The sequence below is a fragment of the Lepus europaeus genome, chromosome 3 (assembly GCF_033115175.1).
Source record: "Lepus europaeus isolate LE1 chromosome 3, mLepTim1.pri, whole genome shotgun sequence".
NCBI lineage: Eukaryota > Metazoa > Chordata > Mammalia > Lagomorpha > Leporidae > Lepus > Lepus europaeus.
Window position 1 is genome coordinate 117,315,695 of NC_084829.1, and position 18,644 is coordinate 117,334,338.

Below are 18,644 nucleotides of genomic sequence, written 5' to 3' on the forward strand. Positions count from 1 at the left end.
ATAGCAGATTCTACTATTTTTGCTCAGGCTAATCTGAGTTGGCTCTGTGGCTCAGAACCACAAAGTCTAAATGACTTTTACCTGGTATACAATAGTTATGCAAAAAACCTGAATTCCTTATATTTTAAAGAATCCAGTCCACACTAAGTATAATGGATCAACTTCCTTGTGGGTCTAAGCTCTTGTCTGTTTTGTTCAAGAGTTAGCTTCCTTGAAGAGAGTGTCTTATCTATGGTAGAAATTCAACAAACGATTTATGAATTAAATGAATGAACCCATGAAAACATCTGGAAAAGTAAACATTCAAAATTCAGTTTCTGTTTAAATAAAAGACTATATTTACTCATTCAGAAAATAGTTACTGAGCATCACTTACGTGCAAGGTACTGAGCTAAGTGCCAAATTGGGCAAGGACTATTCAAAGACCATAGAGTACCAGAAATATAAGCTCCACAAATAAGTGTATCAGAAAATAAAATCAGGTATTTCACTTGAATTTAAGGAGCTAATATCACCACCACAGTTTGGATTATAATATACTAAAAGATACATCTCAGTTTGGAGACAATTCACTTGATGAGAAATTTCCCAATTCTACTTCTAGGAAACTGAACATAAGGTGTTTTCCACAGATGATTCTGAGTTTTCCAAAATGCTCCGGCTTAAAAATGTTTCATTCCCGGAAAAGACCTTTTACTAATTTCCTCCTTCAGGTCTACACAGGAAGGAATCAGAGCAACACTCTTCTGTGCATTTTTGCCTCTTCACTTTGAAGCAGTCAAGATTAATGCCAAGAACACAAACTGAAGTTGAACAGAATTAAAATCTAAGCTGTAAGTAACCTTGAATACACCTCTCTAAATCTCAGTTATCTCTCAAGTATAAAATCAAGATGCTCTTTCTTACTTTGTAACGTTACCACTGGAGGTTAGAGATTATAATTATCAATCAGAAGGCACTCAGTTCCTGTTACACATAGTATCATCACTGTTTCACTGGCATCTTAGCAAACACTGCACTTGGCACCAGAGACTCCCTTTCTCACTTTGGCTCAAGTGTGGACAAATATTAAATTCTTTTCCTTCATTCCCCTGGACTGATAAAAGGAAGAATTATCAAAATATCTATATAAACTAAAAGAAATAAGTGTGCAAACACCATAAAACAGCCATCTTTTGGAATTCTGTTTCTAAGATGACCTGGTAGAGCTCAAACTTTTTTCCTAAGTGAGCTATGCTCTTACAACCTGATATAACTATAAAAATAAACTGAGAGTTCTGCTTCCAACAAGACAGCATGAGGAACTCTACAGACCTGCTCCCCAATGAAGTGGTGAATACTGTGAAAGAAAACATGTTTCTGGAAATGGTCCTAAGCGTATACAGCAAATGAAGAAACATTTATTTAAGAAAATTTCCTAAAACTCAGCAGAAACAGAGATCGTGGTATGTGTTGGTGAAATGGTGCCATCTTATCTGAGGTGCCAACTTAAGCCTCAGACGCCATCTTGGGCTCTGGTCCAGTCACCATCTTGTACAATAAATTCGGCCTCTCCAGAATCCAGCCTAGCTTACTAGGAGTCAGGTGGCCAAATGGCCCAACCACAAGTGTCAACTCCACCCGTACTCCAACAGGATTTGCTGCTCCCACTTCCTTATCCCTGCAAGGTTACAGCAAGGCCTGCTTTCCTACTCAGGCCCTCTCTCTTTTTGCTCTCTCTTGCCTTATCCCTCCAGCCTGTCATGTTTCTCCCCATCCGACAATAACCTTTCCCCTTAGTCTGGTGTTTGGTGATGGCCTTCCAGTATGTGAAACAAAACTCATTCCATCCCTACCCCCTCACAGCTCACTGGGATGGAAATTCCGCTCCAGATTAGAGTATTAGAGTAACAAGATTAGAGTAACAGGCCCCTCTCCTTCCAGCTCCCAGTTGATGGTAATCTTTCCAGAAAAGACAGGGTATCATCCTAGCCCTAGGTATCTGTAGGTGAGGCTAAGTATTAGGATGGAGTTGCCAACTAGTGAACATAAAGCTGAATGGGCCAGAGAAAGAGCCACAGAAAAGAACTGTCCACAACAGGCTGATCTATACAGAAGCAAAGTGGATTACTGGTTGCTTCGGGTTGGCCAAGGCATGTGGGTCACGGGAGCGACAAACAAATGGTATGGGGCTTCTTTTTGAGGCAACAAAAATGTTTTAAAATTGACTGTGGTCTTGGTTCCACAGATCTGTGACCATACTAAAATCTACAGAATTATACACTAAGTGGGTGAATTTTACATATATGATAAAACTGTTACTAAAAAATTAGCACACTGTAAAGAAAAACAATGTGCCTGGGTTCTTCCAGTTTCTGGGTTTTTGCTGATTTACAAGCAGGATCTACCAAAGCAGTTTAAATGTTTTATATGACACACTCTGTTGTCTTAGATACCAAATCATTTTTTGGAAGATAACAGTCTTCCAACTCAGTTGCCCTCTTTGTCCAATGAGCACAATGAGGAACTTAACAACACTTCTTAAAGACTCTAAGACTGGAACTATTGTCAGGACTATTGTTAAGGACTGCTTGGGGAACTTGTTCATAATACACAGGTAACTTAAACTTCATGCCAGAGAGACTCAATCATAGGTTCACAACAGGGCCCAGAAAAATACAATAGTAATTTTAAAAGCATCCCAAATCATATGAATATCCATTCAGATTTGGTGACCACTCACAGCACAAACAGGCCCACATATATCCCCTTATGATTTACTTGAGCTGCCCTCCTTTCTACAACTCTGAGGAATCAGGTGGGTTAACAGTCAATGGAAATTGGGTGCATTTCCTTAGGAATCTCCCAATTTTACCAAGAGAACAGCAAGGGAGTGGTGATTCCATCCTTCTGAGCTCACAGTTTATTGTAAAAAAAGGTTACCTATCCCACCCTTCTGGATGGCTTTGTTTGTTTTATCATGAGCAAGCCAGACAGGATAAAAGATTACAAATCAGGTATTTTGATGGGTTTTGTCCCCACCTAGTAACTGAGTCAATCTGATTGTCAGTTGTTTTTTTTTTCCCCCCAAAATTGTGCTTAAAAACCCCACTGCCACCTACCATCTAGGGTTTCTTCCTCTCCTGGAAGCCCCCCACCCAAGCCACTCTGGCTGGAGGTCTCTGACTCTGATAAATCATGCTTTTAAATCTCTGAAAGAACCAAGGCAATAATATTCTCTTTGCCGACGTCACCTGTAACATCTCCAGCCCAGACACTAATGATTTTTCAAAAATCAAATTGACCTTTTACACATTTTTTTCTGAACATATCTTAATTATGCAATAATTATAATACATCTACAACAGATACACACACTATTCCTCCTATACCAAAAATTACAAAGACTGTGGACAGAGCTTATTTTTTTAAAAAGCTTCTTTTCCTCTGATAGAAGACACTGTTTGGCTGGTAGGTTTTTTTTAAAAAAATGCTAATTTCTCAGATGACTTTTTAGTTTTTCATGCATTAAAGCGTTTTCCTATAGGTAAAGTTTTAAAAATTAAGCTAAGAAAGAAATTCACTTCAGGACACATTACAAATGTAAGGTAAATAAAAATAGAAGATTAACATCACAATAATAATGGGAAGACACTAAATCAACTGATATAGACTTAGGTTGAAGAAGTTAAAGTCTACCCATAAGGCATTCCATTGGCTTGTAATCAGTTTTCTTGTTTCTAATAAGAAAATCTGCCAGATGAAGCTTTGTATGACAGATTTGTTAAAAACTGGGATAGAATCTTCTGAGGATGTAGAAACATCTTCTCTTCACATATTATAAAAAACCAGAGTGTCAGTTTGAGATTGCTGGTTCCAATCATGCCTATAGTAGTAAAACATCTTAATGACCTTTTACATATCATTCTTTCTTTTGTGTATTATGATCATTCAATGATAGTTGTCAATTCAGAACAACCATTTGAACTTCAATGAGGAAACACTTTAATGTTTAAAAAAATGGGCAAACATAACTGAAATTTTTTACTCTATACATCTGTTGTCAAAGGATAATAGTGTACAATGGTTAACAGCTCACTGGAAACAAGCTTATGGTGGTGAACTGTGATTTTGAGAGGCAAGCAGGAAGGAAGATAATGCCCAACAAAGAACTCAATCATACCCTGACTGTATCCATATCATTTATGGAAATGGTGGGAAATGTTCTACTGTAAAATGTCTTTTTGTATTGTATAGAAACAGAAGAGAAACCTGTAGGAGAAGAAGCCAGTTTAGTTATGGTGATTTCATGGATATAAAAAAAAAGGCAACAATTCTAAAAAAATCAACAAGTAAACAGGCACTTATACCAATCAACAATGATTATCATCTTGATAGCTGAAAAAAATAGTATCTAAATATGTATGTTTATAGCACTTGATTCAATTTCCAAGTCAGCATGTACTCTTAGGTGAAGAATTATTTTTTTCTATATTCAAGAACAAATACAATAGAACTAACAGAACATTGATTTCTCAACTTCTAAAGCTGTGAATCAATAAAGTTGCCAGTGGCCTATACTTGGTAAGATTTTATTTTACTTCTGGTGTGAGGTGGTAAAAACTATAGCTATATTTCATTCATGGCATATAATTAGAAAATAATACCTTACTTTTAATCGCCTATAAACTGGACTTCAAAAGCACCTAGTATAGGGTTTTATTTTTCCCTTATGGGATTAAATTTAAACAGAATAGCTTACTTGTATCCATGACAATGTACAACTCCAAATCAACCAAAGAGACTATGAACAAATTTCACCAACTCAACAGTTTGCAAAGACATAAAGAGGCAGTGGGACCCGAAATTCTAATACTAAGTTACCTCTGCCTACTAAATACTGTAAAATGGAACAATGTCCCAGCATTGTAGAGGAAAAAAAGTATCCAAACTATACAATAGCAGTGAAATTTATAATAAATTTAATACTGTGGTGATATGTTGTTTTCATATTCTTTATCACTAAGGCACCCAGATATAATGGGAAGAGGACAGGGATTTAGATTTAGATCTGAGATGAAATTCCAATTCTGACAATTACTACCTACATAATTTTGAAAAAACTTTCTCCAAGCCTGAATTTCAGCATGTGTAATTGGGATTAGCTACACTTATCTGATAAAGTGCTAAGAACTGAGTAAGATGGCATGAAAACTGATCAATGAATGTTAGTCCCTCACCTATGGCAAACAAGGCTGTGAGCTTTCTATATGTTTTGTCATATTATCTAATTTATCTTTTCTCTTCCTCTCTCTCAGGCAGCAAACTAAATATATCTAATCAATGCTTGATGAATAAATTAGCCCAAGTTTAGTTCAAAATAAAAAATAAAAATAAAAAACCTCTGCTGACTCTGATTATATAGTATTTTTGTGATATTTGGCTTAAATTTGAAAAAAAAATGAAAACAGTGCTATATCATATGGAAAGGACAACATAAGTTACATTGGTATAAAGTTTGGCCAACCTTTCTGTGCAAACAAGGAAATACATGGCTGCTTTAAAGTATTAGTAACTGAAGGAAACTGCTCTATTATTAGGTTGCTCAGTTTGACATTATGTCCATTAATTATTCCAATTAACTGGGTTGCAAAGTAACAAGAATATTTTTTCAACCCAAAGTGTTTAGCATAACAGGTAAGCCACTGCCTGGCATCCTATATGGGCACTGATTCAAGTCCTGGCTACTCCACTTTCAGTTCAGTTCTCTGCTAATACAAGTAGGAAAGCAGAGGAAAACTTGGGCCCTGCACCTGCATGGGAAACCTGGATGAAGCTTCTGGCTCCTGGCTTTGGCTTGGCCACTCTAGGTCACTGCAGCCACTTGGGGGATGAACCAGCAGATGGAGGATATCTCTATTTTTCTGTCTGTAATACTCCAATTCAAATAAATAAAATAAATCATTTTAAAAAAATGTTCTTCTTTGAATTTTCAGGGCTAGGCAAATAATTAGTGTTCAGTTTTAAAATCAGGAAATATTTTTAGGTTTTTACAAAAAAGTCATCATAAACCACTAAATACAAACAAAACCTAAGTTTTCAATTGTGAGGGGCTAATAAATGAGTTTATACAAATTGAGGAAAGAACTTTCTCATTATGTAAGTCACTCAACTCCAACTTTGCAATATCTCCATCTATCTCTATGCCTCCTACTGAGTTTCTTGAGAAGACTATGGAAGCTCTTCTACAGATCTGGAGTATAGCAAAGTGGTTGACACATTATACACACTACAAAATTTGTGGAACAAAAATATTTTCATTCTTTGATTCATTTATCAGATTTTTACTGAGCCTCCATGTATGTGTGAGCCACTGTTTGTGGTACTGGTGACTCACCAGGGAATAAACCCTTGTCCATTCTGGTAGAGCTGGAGAAAATGGAAAACCAATATAACGTCAGATGCTGTTTTACAAATTGCTGTTGGAGTGGATGTTTGGTAGATTGTCTGATGTGAGTCCTGGCTTTTCCACTTCCAGTGCAGCTTCCTGCTATACATTCCCCAAGACGCAGTCAATGCTTGCTCAAGAACTTGGGCCCTTTCCACCCACATGGGACACCTAGACTGAATTCTGGGTTCCTGAACTTGGTTTGGCAAAGCCATGGTTGTTTTGGGCATTTGGAGAGTGAACCAGAAAATGGAGGACTTTTCTTGCTCTATCTCTCTTTCAAATAAAATGAAAATCATTTTTAAAATATTTTAAATTGCTACTTATAAAGTGATATTAAAGAAGCTAAGAGTGTGGTCATGGAGTTTTCTTACAGGAGGAGTTGGAGAAACATTCTAGGCAAAAGCAGTAATAAGTGACTCAAGGCATATGCTGTGCTCCAACACCACAAGAATGCAGCTAGCCTACAAGTTAGTAAGGCAGAGACATGAGAGGTGATGTTGAAAATAACTTGAGATGGATCATACAGGGATATCTGCCTTTGTATTTTATTATTTTTTGTGTGTTAATCGTGTTTTTTTTATTTAAAAAAGTTTTAAGGTAAACAAATTTCATGTACTTCATATATATAGATGTAAGAGTATAGTAATACTTCTTACCCTATCCTCCCTCCCCATACTCTCACCCTCCCTCCTCCATCCTTTCCCATTACTACATTTAATTTTCACATTGACCTACTCTATTTTATACTGCTAAGAGTAACTCTACACTAAATAAAGAATTCAACAACTAGTAAGAGAAAAACACTGTTCATCAACAGTACAGACAAGGGTTGTAAACAATCATTGAGTCTCAAAATGTCAATTTTACTACTATACATTACATTTTTTGATACTCTATTAGTTACCACAGATCAGGGAAAATATATAGTATTTGTCTTCTGGGGACTGGCTTATTTCACTAAGTACAATGGTTTACAGTTGCCATTTTTTCAATGGCTGAGTACTATTCCTATACACACACACACACACACATATATTAATCTCACAATTTCTTTATCCAGTCATCAATTGATGGATATCTAAGTTGATTCCATATCTTAGCTATTGTGAATAGAGCTGCAATAAACATACAGGGGTAATTTCATATGTGATTTCATTTCATTTGGATGAATTCGCAGGAGTGGGATGGCTGGGTCATATGGTAAGTCTATTTTCAGCTTTCTGAGGTATCTCCATAATGTCTTCCACAATGTCTATACTAGTTTGCATTCCCACCAATAGTGGATTAGGGTACCTTTTCCCTCATATCCTCACCAGCATTTCCTGTCTGTTGATTTCTGTATTAGAGCCATTCTAACTAGGGTGAGATGAAATCTCGTTATGGTTTTTATTTGCACTTCCCTGATGGCTAGTGATGCTGAGTATTTTTTCATGTGTCTTTTGGCCATTTTAATTTCTTCTTTTGAAAAATGCCTATTCAAGTCCTGTGCCTATTTCTTAGCTGGATTGTTTGTTTTGTTGTTGTTGAGTTTCTTGAGCTCTTTGTAGATTCTGGATACTAATCTTTGACCAGCTGCACAGTCTGTAAGCATTTTCTCCCATTCTATTGGTTGCCTCCTTCATTTTGCTGAGCATTTCCTTTGCAGTGCAGAAGCTTCTTTGCTTGCTAAAACCCCATCTTTCTATTTTTGCTTTGATTGCCCATGCTAGAGTGATGGGAAACCTCTGGAAAAATTTGGCGGAGATAAACTTTTAGTTTCTTTATATCCTAATTCTAATGTTACTTTTGAAATAAAAACAAAAAAATGGTGAATGATTTGCATGTCATAAGTATAAACAGTCTAGTTTGATTGTCCTTTGGCTATATTAAGTGACTAGTTTAATCAAAGGCCAGTCTGTTTCAACAAATGTGCGAGCCTGATGGATTGATTGCATAAGTTGCAACCCTTATTTTGTGTTTGCTGACAAAACTTCAGTTGTTCTACAAGTCATTATAATGAGTAGATTATTGGGTTCTGTCAGTCATTATTATCTGACTTATCATAGACCATGACAAAAGGAATTTCTATTTCATTTGGTAACATTGTCCAACAAGAAAACATAATAAAATTAACTCAGTTCAAATTAAGAACAATCAACAAATAAACTCTGGCACTGAAACTTTGGTAATAAGACTTGTAATATTTTTATTACTTATGAAGGTAGTTCAAAAGGTTCATGGAAAATGGAACTAAAATGTAATCTTATGTTGATGCACAAAAATTCATGAATAGTTTTTTAATTTGAATTTTGCATGAAATTTTTGAAACCCCTTTTACAATTTTTTTGCACCAAGATAAACATCTTTTATTTCATTTTCCAAGATACTTTTGAAGTACCCTTGTACTACCTCTCATAGTAGTTTGTATTTTTAGATATCTGTATTAGTTGAAATGTGCTTTTTCTACTACTTGTGGAGGAATCTTAATGTAATTTACTGTCATACATTAACAAGTATATAGTCATATGTAAATATGTCATGACTATAAATGAACATGTATTAGAAGATGTAGTTATATGCCATCTGATTCTCTGAGGTAAAAACAAATATTTAAGTAAAATGTTAGTCTTATAATACAGAAGAAAGTAACATACAGAGTTATTAGTAAGAGGAGTAAAGTTAAAGGGATAGTGATCAATTCTACCTACAATTAGAGATTTTTCTAGATTTCATAGAAATAATGCTTCTGTAGAATCTGGAAATTGATTGTCAGATGGGTATTCCAAGAACACAGGAACATTTTGGGAAGCTACAAACACTGAAACTTACTGAAGTAATACATATGCATATACAAACATCCTTACTTATGAACGGTGTATATGTCAAGAGAGTAGGAAGGAACTATAAAATCAACTGATGGGAATGCCAGGGTTTTAATTTACAGATAATAAAGAGGTAACAGATTATTTCTATATTTGAGGAGCTTCAACTCTGCACAATGGGTGTAGAGGAAGCCTAATTGGGAGATAGAGAAAAACAGTTAGGTTAGGCAGTATCAGTGGGGATATACCAGGGAGGGGACAAAGAAATGCTTGCTGGAAACCAATATTTATGATATGTGGCAGAGAAATGGGGTTTATTATATAACTCTAAAGAAAATTGTATAGAAGAATGGAGTGAGTAGAAGAAGAACAGAATAAGGGCTGTGAGTATCCACCATTTCTTACTAGATCACTGATGATCTTAACCAAATGTACATTCAATTAAACAGAGTGAAAGACAAGGCAAAGAAAACAATTTTCATAATTGTTTGAAGAATTGATTTACCAAATAGCATTTATTGATCTTGTCATACAAATACATACATACCTTAGTATTTATAGGTTATGTTGTATTAAGAGTAAATCAGCATATATATAAATTAAAATTAATATATAAAATATTCCTCACCTGAATTTCTACAATCATTCTGTCAATCTCATCTTGTTGGCTGTCTATTATCTAAAAGCAGGAAATAAATTGTCTGAATTAATTCATTTTTCCAGTGCTTTTTAAAAGCATCATTATTTTAAGAAAACAAAGAGAAGTACAGGTGATTATAAATTTATTTATTAAAAAAGGTTTCTTTTCTTTTATAAATGTATTCATTTCAAGTATTCCTTATATAGAAATATGATTTGAATTACACATACACAAAACTATACAAGATTTCTTTATGCAATTTAAAAAAATACACTTTGAGACTGAATAATATACAGAGAAAAAAGATATCCTTTGCTTTGGCTTTTATTGAAATTATTTAAAATTGTTTAAATTGCTATTTTCTATTCAGATAAAAACATTCAAACACTCCATAAGCTATTAAACAGCAAAAAATATAAATCAGATGAAATTGTATCTATACACACTTATCAGACAGTGCAGATTTCATTTTTATTATCAAAGATATCTACTGACCTTACTAGCAGTCTCATTTTGTTCTCTGAGATTATCATTTTCACTCTGAAGCTGCTTTGCATCTAGCATGGGAAGGCGGATTCCATCTTCAAGGCATCTTTCTACTTTTTGCTGTAAACTGTTTCAGAAAGATACATGCATATGAATAAAATAAGCTGTATTCGCTGATTTTGGTAGATGATTTTGACATAACCAATATTATTTAAAGTAAAGTCTATAATATTTTTTAATCAAGCAATAATCAAGACCCACAGAGTATATGAATAAATGTATCTATATTTTATAGGAGTTAGAAGGACCTATAATTAAATACAGACCCATCATGTTTTCTTTTCTTTTTTTTTTTTTGACAGGCAGAGTGGATAATGAGAGAGAGACAGAGAGAAAGGTCTTCCTTTTTGCCGTTGGTTCACCCTCCAATGGCCGCTGCGGCCGGCGCATCTCGCTGATCCGAAGCCAGGAGCCAGGTGCTTCTCCTGGTCTCCCATGCAGGTGCAGGGCCCAAGCACTTGGGCCATCCTTCACTGCCTTCCCGGGCCATAGCAGAGAGCAGACTGGAAGAGGGGCAACCGGGATAGAATCCGGCGCCCCGACCAGGACTAGAACCCGGTGTGCTGGCGCCGCGAGGTGGAGGATTAGCCTGTTAAGCCACAGCGCCAGCCAAGACCCATCATGTTTTCAAAAACAGCAAATCTGAGACCAGAGTCCAGATCCGCTGAGTCTGTGACACGCTTGAGTTTCAGTGGAGTTCTTCATATCCCAAATCTGAGGTTATCTATAACCTAATTTCTACTCTTTTTCTAAGATGGCTGTGGTAGGAAGCCTGAGATTATGGATATATGCCTTTTGCTCTTTATTCTAAACTCAGCAAATGTTGGTTTGTAAGGATCAGCAGAGTTACATTTCTCCCATAAGAGCAGCAATCTACTATGTTTATAACTTGGCCTAACAGTTTCTTATGCTAATCAGGGCAAAAAATTGAACTTTAGAAGAAGGACAACAAAAGGAAGTCCTTCTGGTACATTAAAAATAAAAAGGTTAAGGGGAGAAAAAAAGACTTGAGAAAAGAACATGTAACATCTGTGTTAAGAGAAATATCATTAGAACAGGAACATCACTAAAAATCTTTAGGACAGTTCTGTCACTGATAAAAACTATACTTTGAGAACAGAGAGTACTAAGTGAAAGACTTCTTATAATTTGGCTTGTGATATTTTAATTGTTTTTCTTCAAGTATTATGGCTCTTCTATACTTTCTTCCAAAAAAAGAAAAAAAAAAAAAAAGGAGAAATGTCATAGACAAAGAAGTGACAATCCTAGATGTGCAGTAAGGACTTCAAATGTGTTTATGAGAATGACACCAGAGACCTGTTATGTAATGCCCACCCATTCCCAGCCATTGTGGCTATTTGGGTAGTGAATCAGCAGATGGAAGATCTCTCTCTCTCTCTTTCTCTCTCTCTCTCTCTCTCTCTCTCTCCCCTTCTTCTCTCTGTCTCTCTCCTGTGTGTGGGTTCTTGCTACCCACATGGGAGACCCAGATGGGTTTCTGGGCTCCTGGCTTTCGTTTGGCTCCTGGCCATTGTGGGCATTTGGAGAATCAACCAGCAGATGAAAGATTAAAGATCTTTGTCTTAAATCACAACTGGGACAATCTGTTTCAATGAAATTATATGTTTGGTTAATAATACCGTTTTAAGATAAGATTAAAAACTAACATTTTAAGTGAAATGCTTTATGAAAAATATAACTGAAAAAAATGGAAAAGGATTCTGAAAGTTTTCTTACCTCTGAACAGTAGTTACTAACTCCTTTTCTTTCTTTTTCTGGCATATTAACTGTGCTTCTTTATCCTGACATTGTTTTTTGATCTCTTCAAGCTTTTTTTCTGTCTCAATCAAAGTCTCTTGCAAATTCTTATTTTTTTCTTCTAGAACCTGCAGCTAAGAGGGAATTTTTTATAGTTCATAACACATGGAATATTACTATGTTTCTATTGAAATTGTTATCGTTTTCAAGGATTAACAGTCTAATAGCTAAAATAACAATGTCTCCTTTTCCTCTAGAGTCCATAACACTCTATCTCCTTTATGTGGTACAGATTTGGGGGAATGGAATTAAAAAGAAGACAATCAGGTTAAAAATTTCTAAAAGACAGAAAGAGATGAGAGGGCTCCTTTTAAATTTTTCAAAGGATATTTTTAACTGTGCTTATATAAATATATATATGTAGGTATCAAATAAAATTTATCATCTCAACCATTCTAAGTATACAATTCACCAGTGTTAAGCACATTCACATTAATGTATAACCAATCTCCAGAACTCTTCATCTTGCATAATCCAATATATACCCACTAAACACTTCTTACCCCATCCCCTGGCAAATATCTTTTAATTTCTGTCTCTATAATTTGTCTACTTTCAGTATCTCATATAAGTGGAGTCATAATTTGTCTTTTTGTGACTGGCTTATTTTACTTAGTGAAATATCCTTCAGGTTAATTTAAGTAGTAGCATATGTCAGAATTTTCTTCCATTTAAAGGTAAATAACATTTCATTGTATGTATAGCCACCTTTTGTTGACCCATGCATTCATCTATAGAAACTTGGACTGCTTACTCCTTTTGGCTGTTGGGAATAATGACATTATAAACATGGTTGTAAAAACATTTGTTAAAGATCCTTAATGCTAGATATTCCAATGAGTATAAGGAGGTATGATGTCATTTTTTAAAGACTTATTTATTTGAAAGGCAGAGTGAAAGAGAGAGAAGGACAGAGAGTACATGTGTGCACAAGAAAGATCAATCTACCATTTTGCTGGTTGACTCTAGATAGCCACGATAGCCAGGGCTGGGCTAGAGTGAAACCAGGAGTCAGAAACTCCATCTTGGTCTCCCAATATGGGTGGCAGGGACCCAAGTACTTGGGCCATCTGCTGCTGCCTTCCCAGGTACACTAGCAGGAAGCTGTATCAGAAGCACAGTAGCTGGCACTTGAATCAGGACTCCAATATGGGATGCTGGCATCAAAAGAAGCAAATTAACCTGCTATGTTGCAACACTGGCCACGGATGTCATGTTTTAAAATCTACACTGTTCTCTGGTCTGCTCATGCAAATTTCTATGGTCTTTAAATTTCTTTCTGATTTTAACTTCCATTACTTTCATGTCTTATAAATTAATATAAAGTAATCAAAAATGTTATATAGGTCTTAGAGTATGCAGAGTAATGATACTGCATGGATTAAACCAATAATTCTCAACTAGAGGTGATTTTTCCACATGGGACATTTGGAAATGTCTATCAACATTTTTGGTTTGGGAGAGAGACGGGTGTTGCCATTGGTTTCTAGTATGTACAGGCCAGAAACGCTGATGTGAAATATACATCAATCAATGCATAGAGCAGAACTCAAGCAAAAAATTTCTACCACCAGGGCCACTGTTGTGGCATGGTGGGTAAAGCCGCCACCTTCAATGCCGGCATCCTATGTGGGCACTGGTTCATGTCTCAGCTGCTCCACTTGCAATCACCTCTCTGCTGATGGGCTGGAAAAAACAGCGTAGAATGGCCCAAGTGTCTGCTCCTCTACCACACACGTGGGAGATTGAGAAGAGGCTACTGGCTCCTGACTTTGGCCTGGCCCAGCACCGGCCCTTGCAGCCTTCTGGGAAGTGAATCAGTAGATAGAAAATCTCTCTCTCTATCCTTCTCTTGCTGTAACTTTGACTTTCAAGTAAACAAATAAATCTTTAAAAAACAAAATTTTCTTCTCCCCAAAATGTCAATAATGCTGATATTGGGAATTCGGGGATAAGAAATAGGGGCCGGAGCTGTGGAGTAGCAGGAGAAGCTGCTGCTTGCCATGCCGGCATCCCATATAGGCACTGGTTCATGTCCTGGCTGCTCCACTTCCAATCCAGCTCTCTGCTAAGGCCTGGGAAAGCAGTGGAAGATGGCCCAAATCCTTGGGCACCTGTACCCACGTGGGAGACCCTGAAGAAGCTCCTGGCTCCTGACTTTGGATCGGCATAGCTCTGGCTGTTATGGCCATCTGGGGAGTAAACCAGCGGATGGAAGATGTCTTCCTCTCTCTTTCTCTCCCTCTCTCTCTCTCTTTCTGCCTCTGCCTCTCTGTAGGTCTACCTTCAAATAAATAAATAAATCTTAAAAAAAAAAAAAAGACTGAAAAGTAGACTTAATGGATTTATAAATAAGGTTTCAAGAGGGGAGACCTCAGCAGAGTTTGTAGAAATACTTTGCATTAAATATTGCTAAGAAAGGGAAACAGTCCTAAGAAGAAGTCAGAGGAGTGGATGAAGGTCACAATCAGGGTATGAGAAATAATTTACAGCAAAATTAAGAAGAATGAAGAAATCAAATATCTAGAAAGATAGCCAAGAAAAGGTCTTACAGAGCTTTGGTGAATCCAATGAATCTTGAGGAAGGTAGGAGAACATGTGTGGTATGAGGGGCATGGTTTATCAGACTGGTTTAGAAACTACTTTCAGAGTAGAATATAAAGCAAGAGACTCACCACATAGGTTCATTAGAAAAGTAACCACATATTAACTGACAACAAGAAAGATCTAGTCGTACTTAGATGAACAAAATTTCTGATTAATGTTAAATTTTTAAAATGGCAATAACATATATACTTCATAATGAGCCAAATTCAAAAGGACAATCATGTCAAAATGAGCATTTTTATTTCATGTTACCTGTAGACTTTGACTCTGTACATCATCCAGAGTTGGAAGATCAGCCAGATACTTTTCCAACGTCTCAATTCTTCTCTGTTTTTCTTTGTTTTGTTCAGATTCCTTCTGGCACTTCTTTTTCAGGCTACTGATGTATCTATCTCTGGTTTTAAGCTACAGAAAAAGACTATGAATCTTCAGTAGTCTTGAGTCATTTAATAAAAACGACAAAACGAACATTTCAATCATAGGCTTAACTGAATTTACCAACAGTTCCAAGTTACAGTGAAGACTAGCACCATGTTAATTATGGTTTACCTTATTTAATTCTAAGATTCACATGTTTTCAAATTTTCATATCAAGAGCTTTGGGTCTGTATTATTATTGCTACATTATTGTTGTCTTCACATGTGCAAATTTGGTCAAGGCTGCCCGTATTCAACAGTCATTTCAATAGTGTTAAATACATGTTGAAACTCTGTGTTAGATTTAAATGGTGCTTAAAATAACTGCAAAAATATCACATTATAACCTGGCATGGAAAATATTATTGGGTACCCACAAAGGCACAGAAGGTATATCCAAATAATTTATATGAACTAAAAAAGATAGATATTTACAAGTAAATAAAGCTGTTCTGTTACTAAAATACTTGCAAAATAATTGTTTAGACTTGTACTAAGTAAACAATGCAACAAAAGCCAGAACTTACCAAATATTTAACAACAGACAAAGGACAGGTACAATCAATTCATACCTCGAGAAGGACTATAGTTAAGGTACTGTGTCATACTGGAATTTATTTTCTTTCTAAAAATCATCAACCTAAGGAACCTGGCCATTTATGCCATTTTAACATCAATGAAGTAGGCTAATGGAACATCTACTACAGAACATTAGTGGCACATGACACTAGTAAATCTCAATTGGTATGGGCTAAATCTCCGAATTTTATGTAGGAATTTTCTTCACCTTACTAGCTGAAATATACCATCTTTAAATGTCACATCCCATTTTCCAAGTTCTTTCACACTTACCATCTTTATTATCAGTTAAAAATAAAGTGTATAAAAATAGCTGCTTAACATATAAACCCTAGATTCATATTTACCTTAAATTACTTATCTGCCAAACATTTACTTTTTAAGAAACTTAAAGGTTCTAAAATGTCTTTACAACCTTTCCCCTTGTTCACCAGGGAAATTAAACGGCAGTAATTAATGGCATAATGGATTACTCTTTCAAATTTTATTAAAGTTAACACTTGTCCACAGTCTAGTTTCTTTCATACCTTATCTAATTTATTTCAGGTCTAATGCATAATAAATTTTATTAAACCAACTTCAATTGGAAAAATTAGTCACATTTCATCTATGACACTAAGATCCATTTGTTTCTTTAGGTAAAAAGCAAGCCTGGTAAAACTGACAAATCATATCATTTACTGGCGCTTTCTTAGGATTAAAGGTGAGTGTGCTTGTGTGACAGCTTAATCTGTGACCTACCAGAATGGATAAACACAGATGGCTGGCACTGGTATTGTCCTGAAAGACCATAGAATACAATTCCTTTTTAAAATATGAGACCCAGAGATCTTATGTGACTTAAAAGTCACAGGATCAGACTTGGGATTTTTAAAAAAACTTTTTTAACGTTTATTTAATGAATATAAATTTCCAAAGTACAGCTTATGGATTACAATGGCTTTTCCCCCCCATAACTTCCCTCCCACCCGCAACCCTCCCATCTCCCGCTCCCTCTCCCCTTCCATTCACATCAAGATTCATTTTCAATTCTCTTTATATACAGAAGATCAATTTAGTGTATATTAAGTAAAGATTTCAATAGTATGCACCCACACAGAAACACAAAGTGAAAAATACTGTTTACTAGTTATAGCATTAAATCACAATGTACAACACATTAAGGACAGAGATCCTACACGAGGAATAAGTGCACAGTGACTCCTGTTGTTGACTTAACAAATTGACACTATTGTTTATGGCGTCAGTAATCTTCCTAGGCTCTTGTCATGAGTTGCCAAGGCTATGGAGGCCTTTTGAGTTCGCCAACTCTGATCTTATTTAGACAAGGTCATAGTCAAAGTGGAAGTTCTCTCCTCCCTTCAGAGAATGGTACCTCCTTCTTTGATGGCCCATTCTTTCCACTGGGATCTCACTCACAGAGATCTTTCATATAGGTCTTCTTTTTTTTTTTTCCCCAGAGTGTCTTGGCTTTCCATGCCTACAATACTCTCATGGGCTCTTGAGCCAGATCCGAATGCCTTAAGGGCTGATTCTGAGGCCAGAGTGTTGTTTAGGACATCTGCCATTCTATGAGTCTGCTGTGTCTCCCGCTTCCCATGTTGGATAGTTCTCTCCATTTTTTATTCTATCAGTTAGTATTTGCAGACACTAGTCTTGTTTATGTGATTCCTTTGACTCTTAGTCCTATCGTTATGATCAATTGTGAAGAGAAATTGATCACTTGGACTAGTGAGATGGCATTGGTACATTCCACCTTGATGGGATTGAATTGGAATCCCCTGGCACATTCCAACTCTACCACTAGGGTTAAGTCCGAGTGAGCATGTGCAGAACTGTACGTCTCCTCCCTCTCTTATTCCCACTCTTATATTTAACAGGGATCACTTTCAGTTAAATTTCAACATTTAAGAATAACTGTGTATTAATTACAGAGTTCAACCAATAGTATTAAGTAGAACAAAAAAAACTAAAAGGGATAAAGTATTAAGTTGTTCATCAACAGTCAGGACAAGGGCTGATCAAGTCACTGTTTCTCATAGTGTCCATTTCACTTCAACAGGTTTCCTTTTTGGTGCTCGGTTAGTTGTCACCGATCAGGAAGAACATATGATATTTGTCCCTTTGGGACTGGCTTATTTCACTCAGCATGATGTTTTCCAGATTCCTCCATTTTGTTGCAAATGACTGGATTTCATTGTTTTTGACTGCTTTATAGTATTCTATAGAGTACAGACTTGGGATTTAAATCTAGATCATGTGACTAAAGTCCATGTTCTTCTGATTCATTACCAAATCTTTATAAATTTTCTAGCAACCAACTATGCTTGGATTCCCCATTAACCCAGCCTACCCTTGTTTCAGCAAATGACTCTATAAGTGGCAGAAGCAAACATAATTAGTCTAATTTTACTAGCTCTCTAGTTTCTTAAGTGTCTTAAATGTGACACACAGATGCCTTAAAAACCAGGAACTAGAATAAGCCAGCCATACTGTCTAATGTGCAAAGATATTCCATTTTACTTCTTTTTCTTTTGGATAGCAAACTGAGCTCTTGGCTGTCATGTTAATATCGCTCTTTGATCACAATTTCTGCCAACACTCTCTGACTACCATCCCTATTATTTGTTGATCACATATTGATGACACATACTAAGTCACGTTTTTATAAGCTTACTGATGAGGTAGTCTTGTTATTTCATCTCTCTCTCTCTCTCTCTCTCTGTCTCTCTCTTGCCAAGTTCTGTGTGGTTTCAGATTAAAAGAAGTTAATAAAGTCTAAACTGCAGTAATTACCTCCAGACAA

The 18,644-nt window shown here is 36.0% G+C and overlaps 1 protein-coding gene across 2 annotated transcripts in view; it reads right to left on the reverse strand.

Moving 5' to 3' along the window:
* Positions 1–18,644, reverse strand: part of CEP85L (centrosomal protein 85 like) — a 228,405-nt gene that overhangs the window by 19,182 nt on the left and 190,579 nt on the right. For both annotated transcript variants that reach the window (XM_062186677.1, XM_062186675.1), the window contains exons 7-10: positions 15,095–15,247; positions 12,155–12,309; positions 10,367–10,484; positions 9,860–9,910 (exon numbers count right to left, since the gene is read on the reverse strand). In XM_062186677.1, coding sequence (XP_062042661.1) covers positions 9,860–9,910; positions 10,367–10,484; positions 12,155–12,309; positions 15,095–15,247 — 477 coding nt within the window. The remainder of the gene's footprint in view (positions 1–9,859; positions 9,911–10,366; positions 10,485–12,154; positions 12,310–15,094; positions 15,248–18,644) is intronic.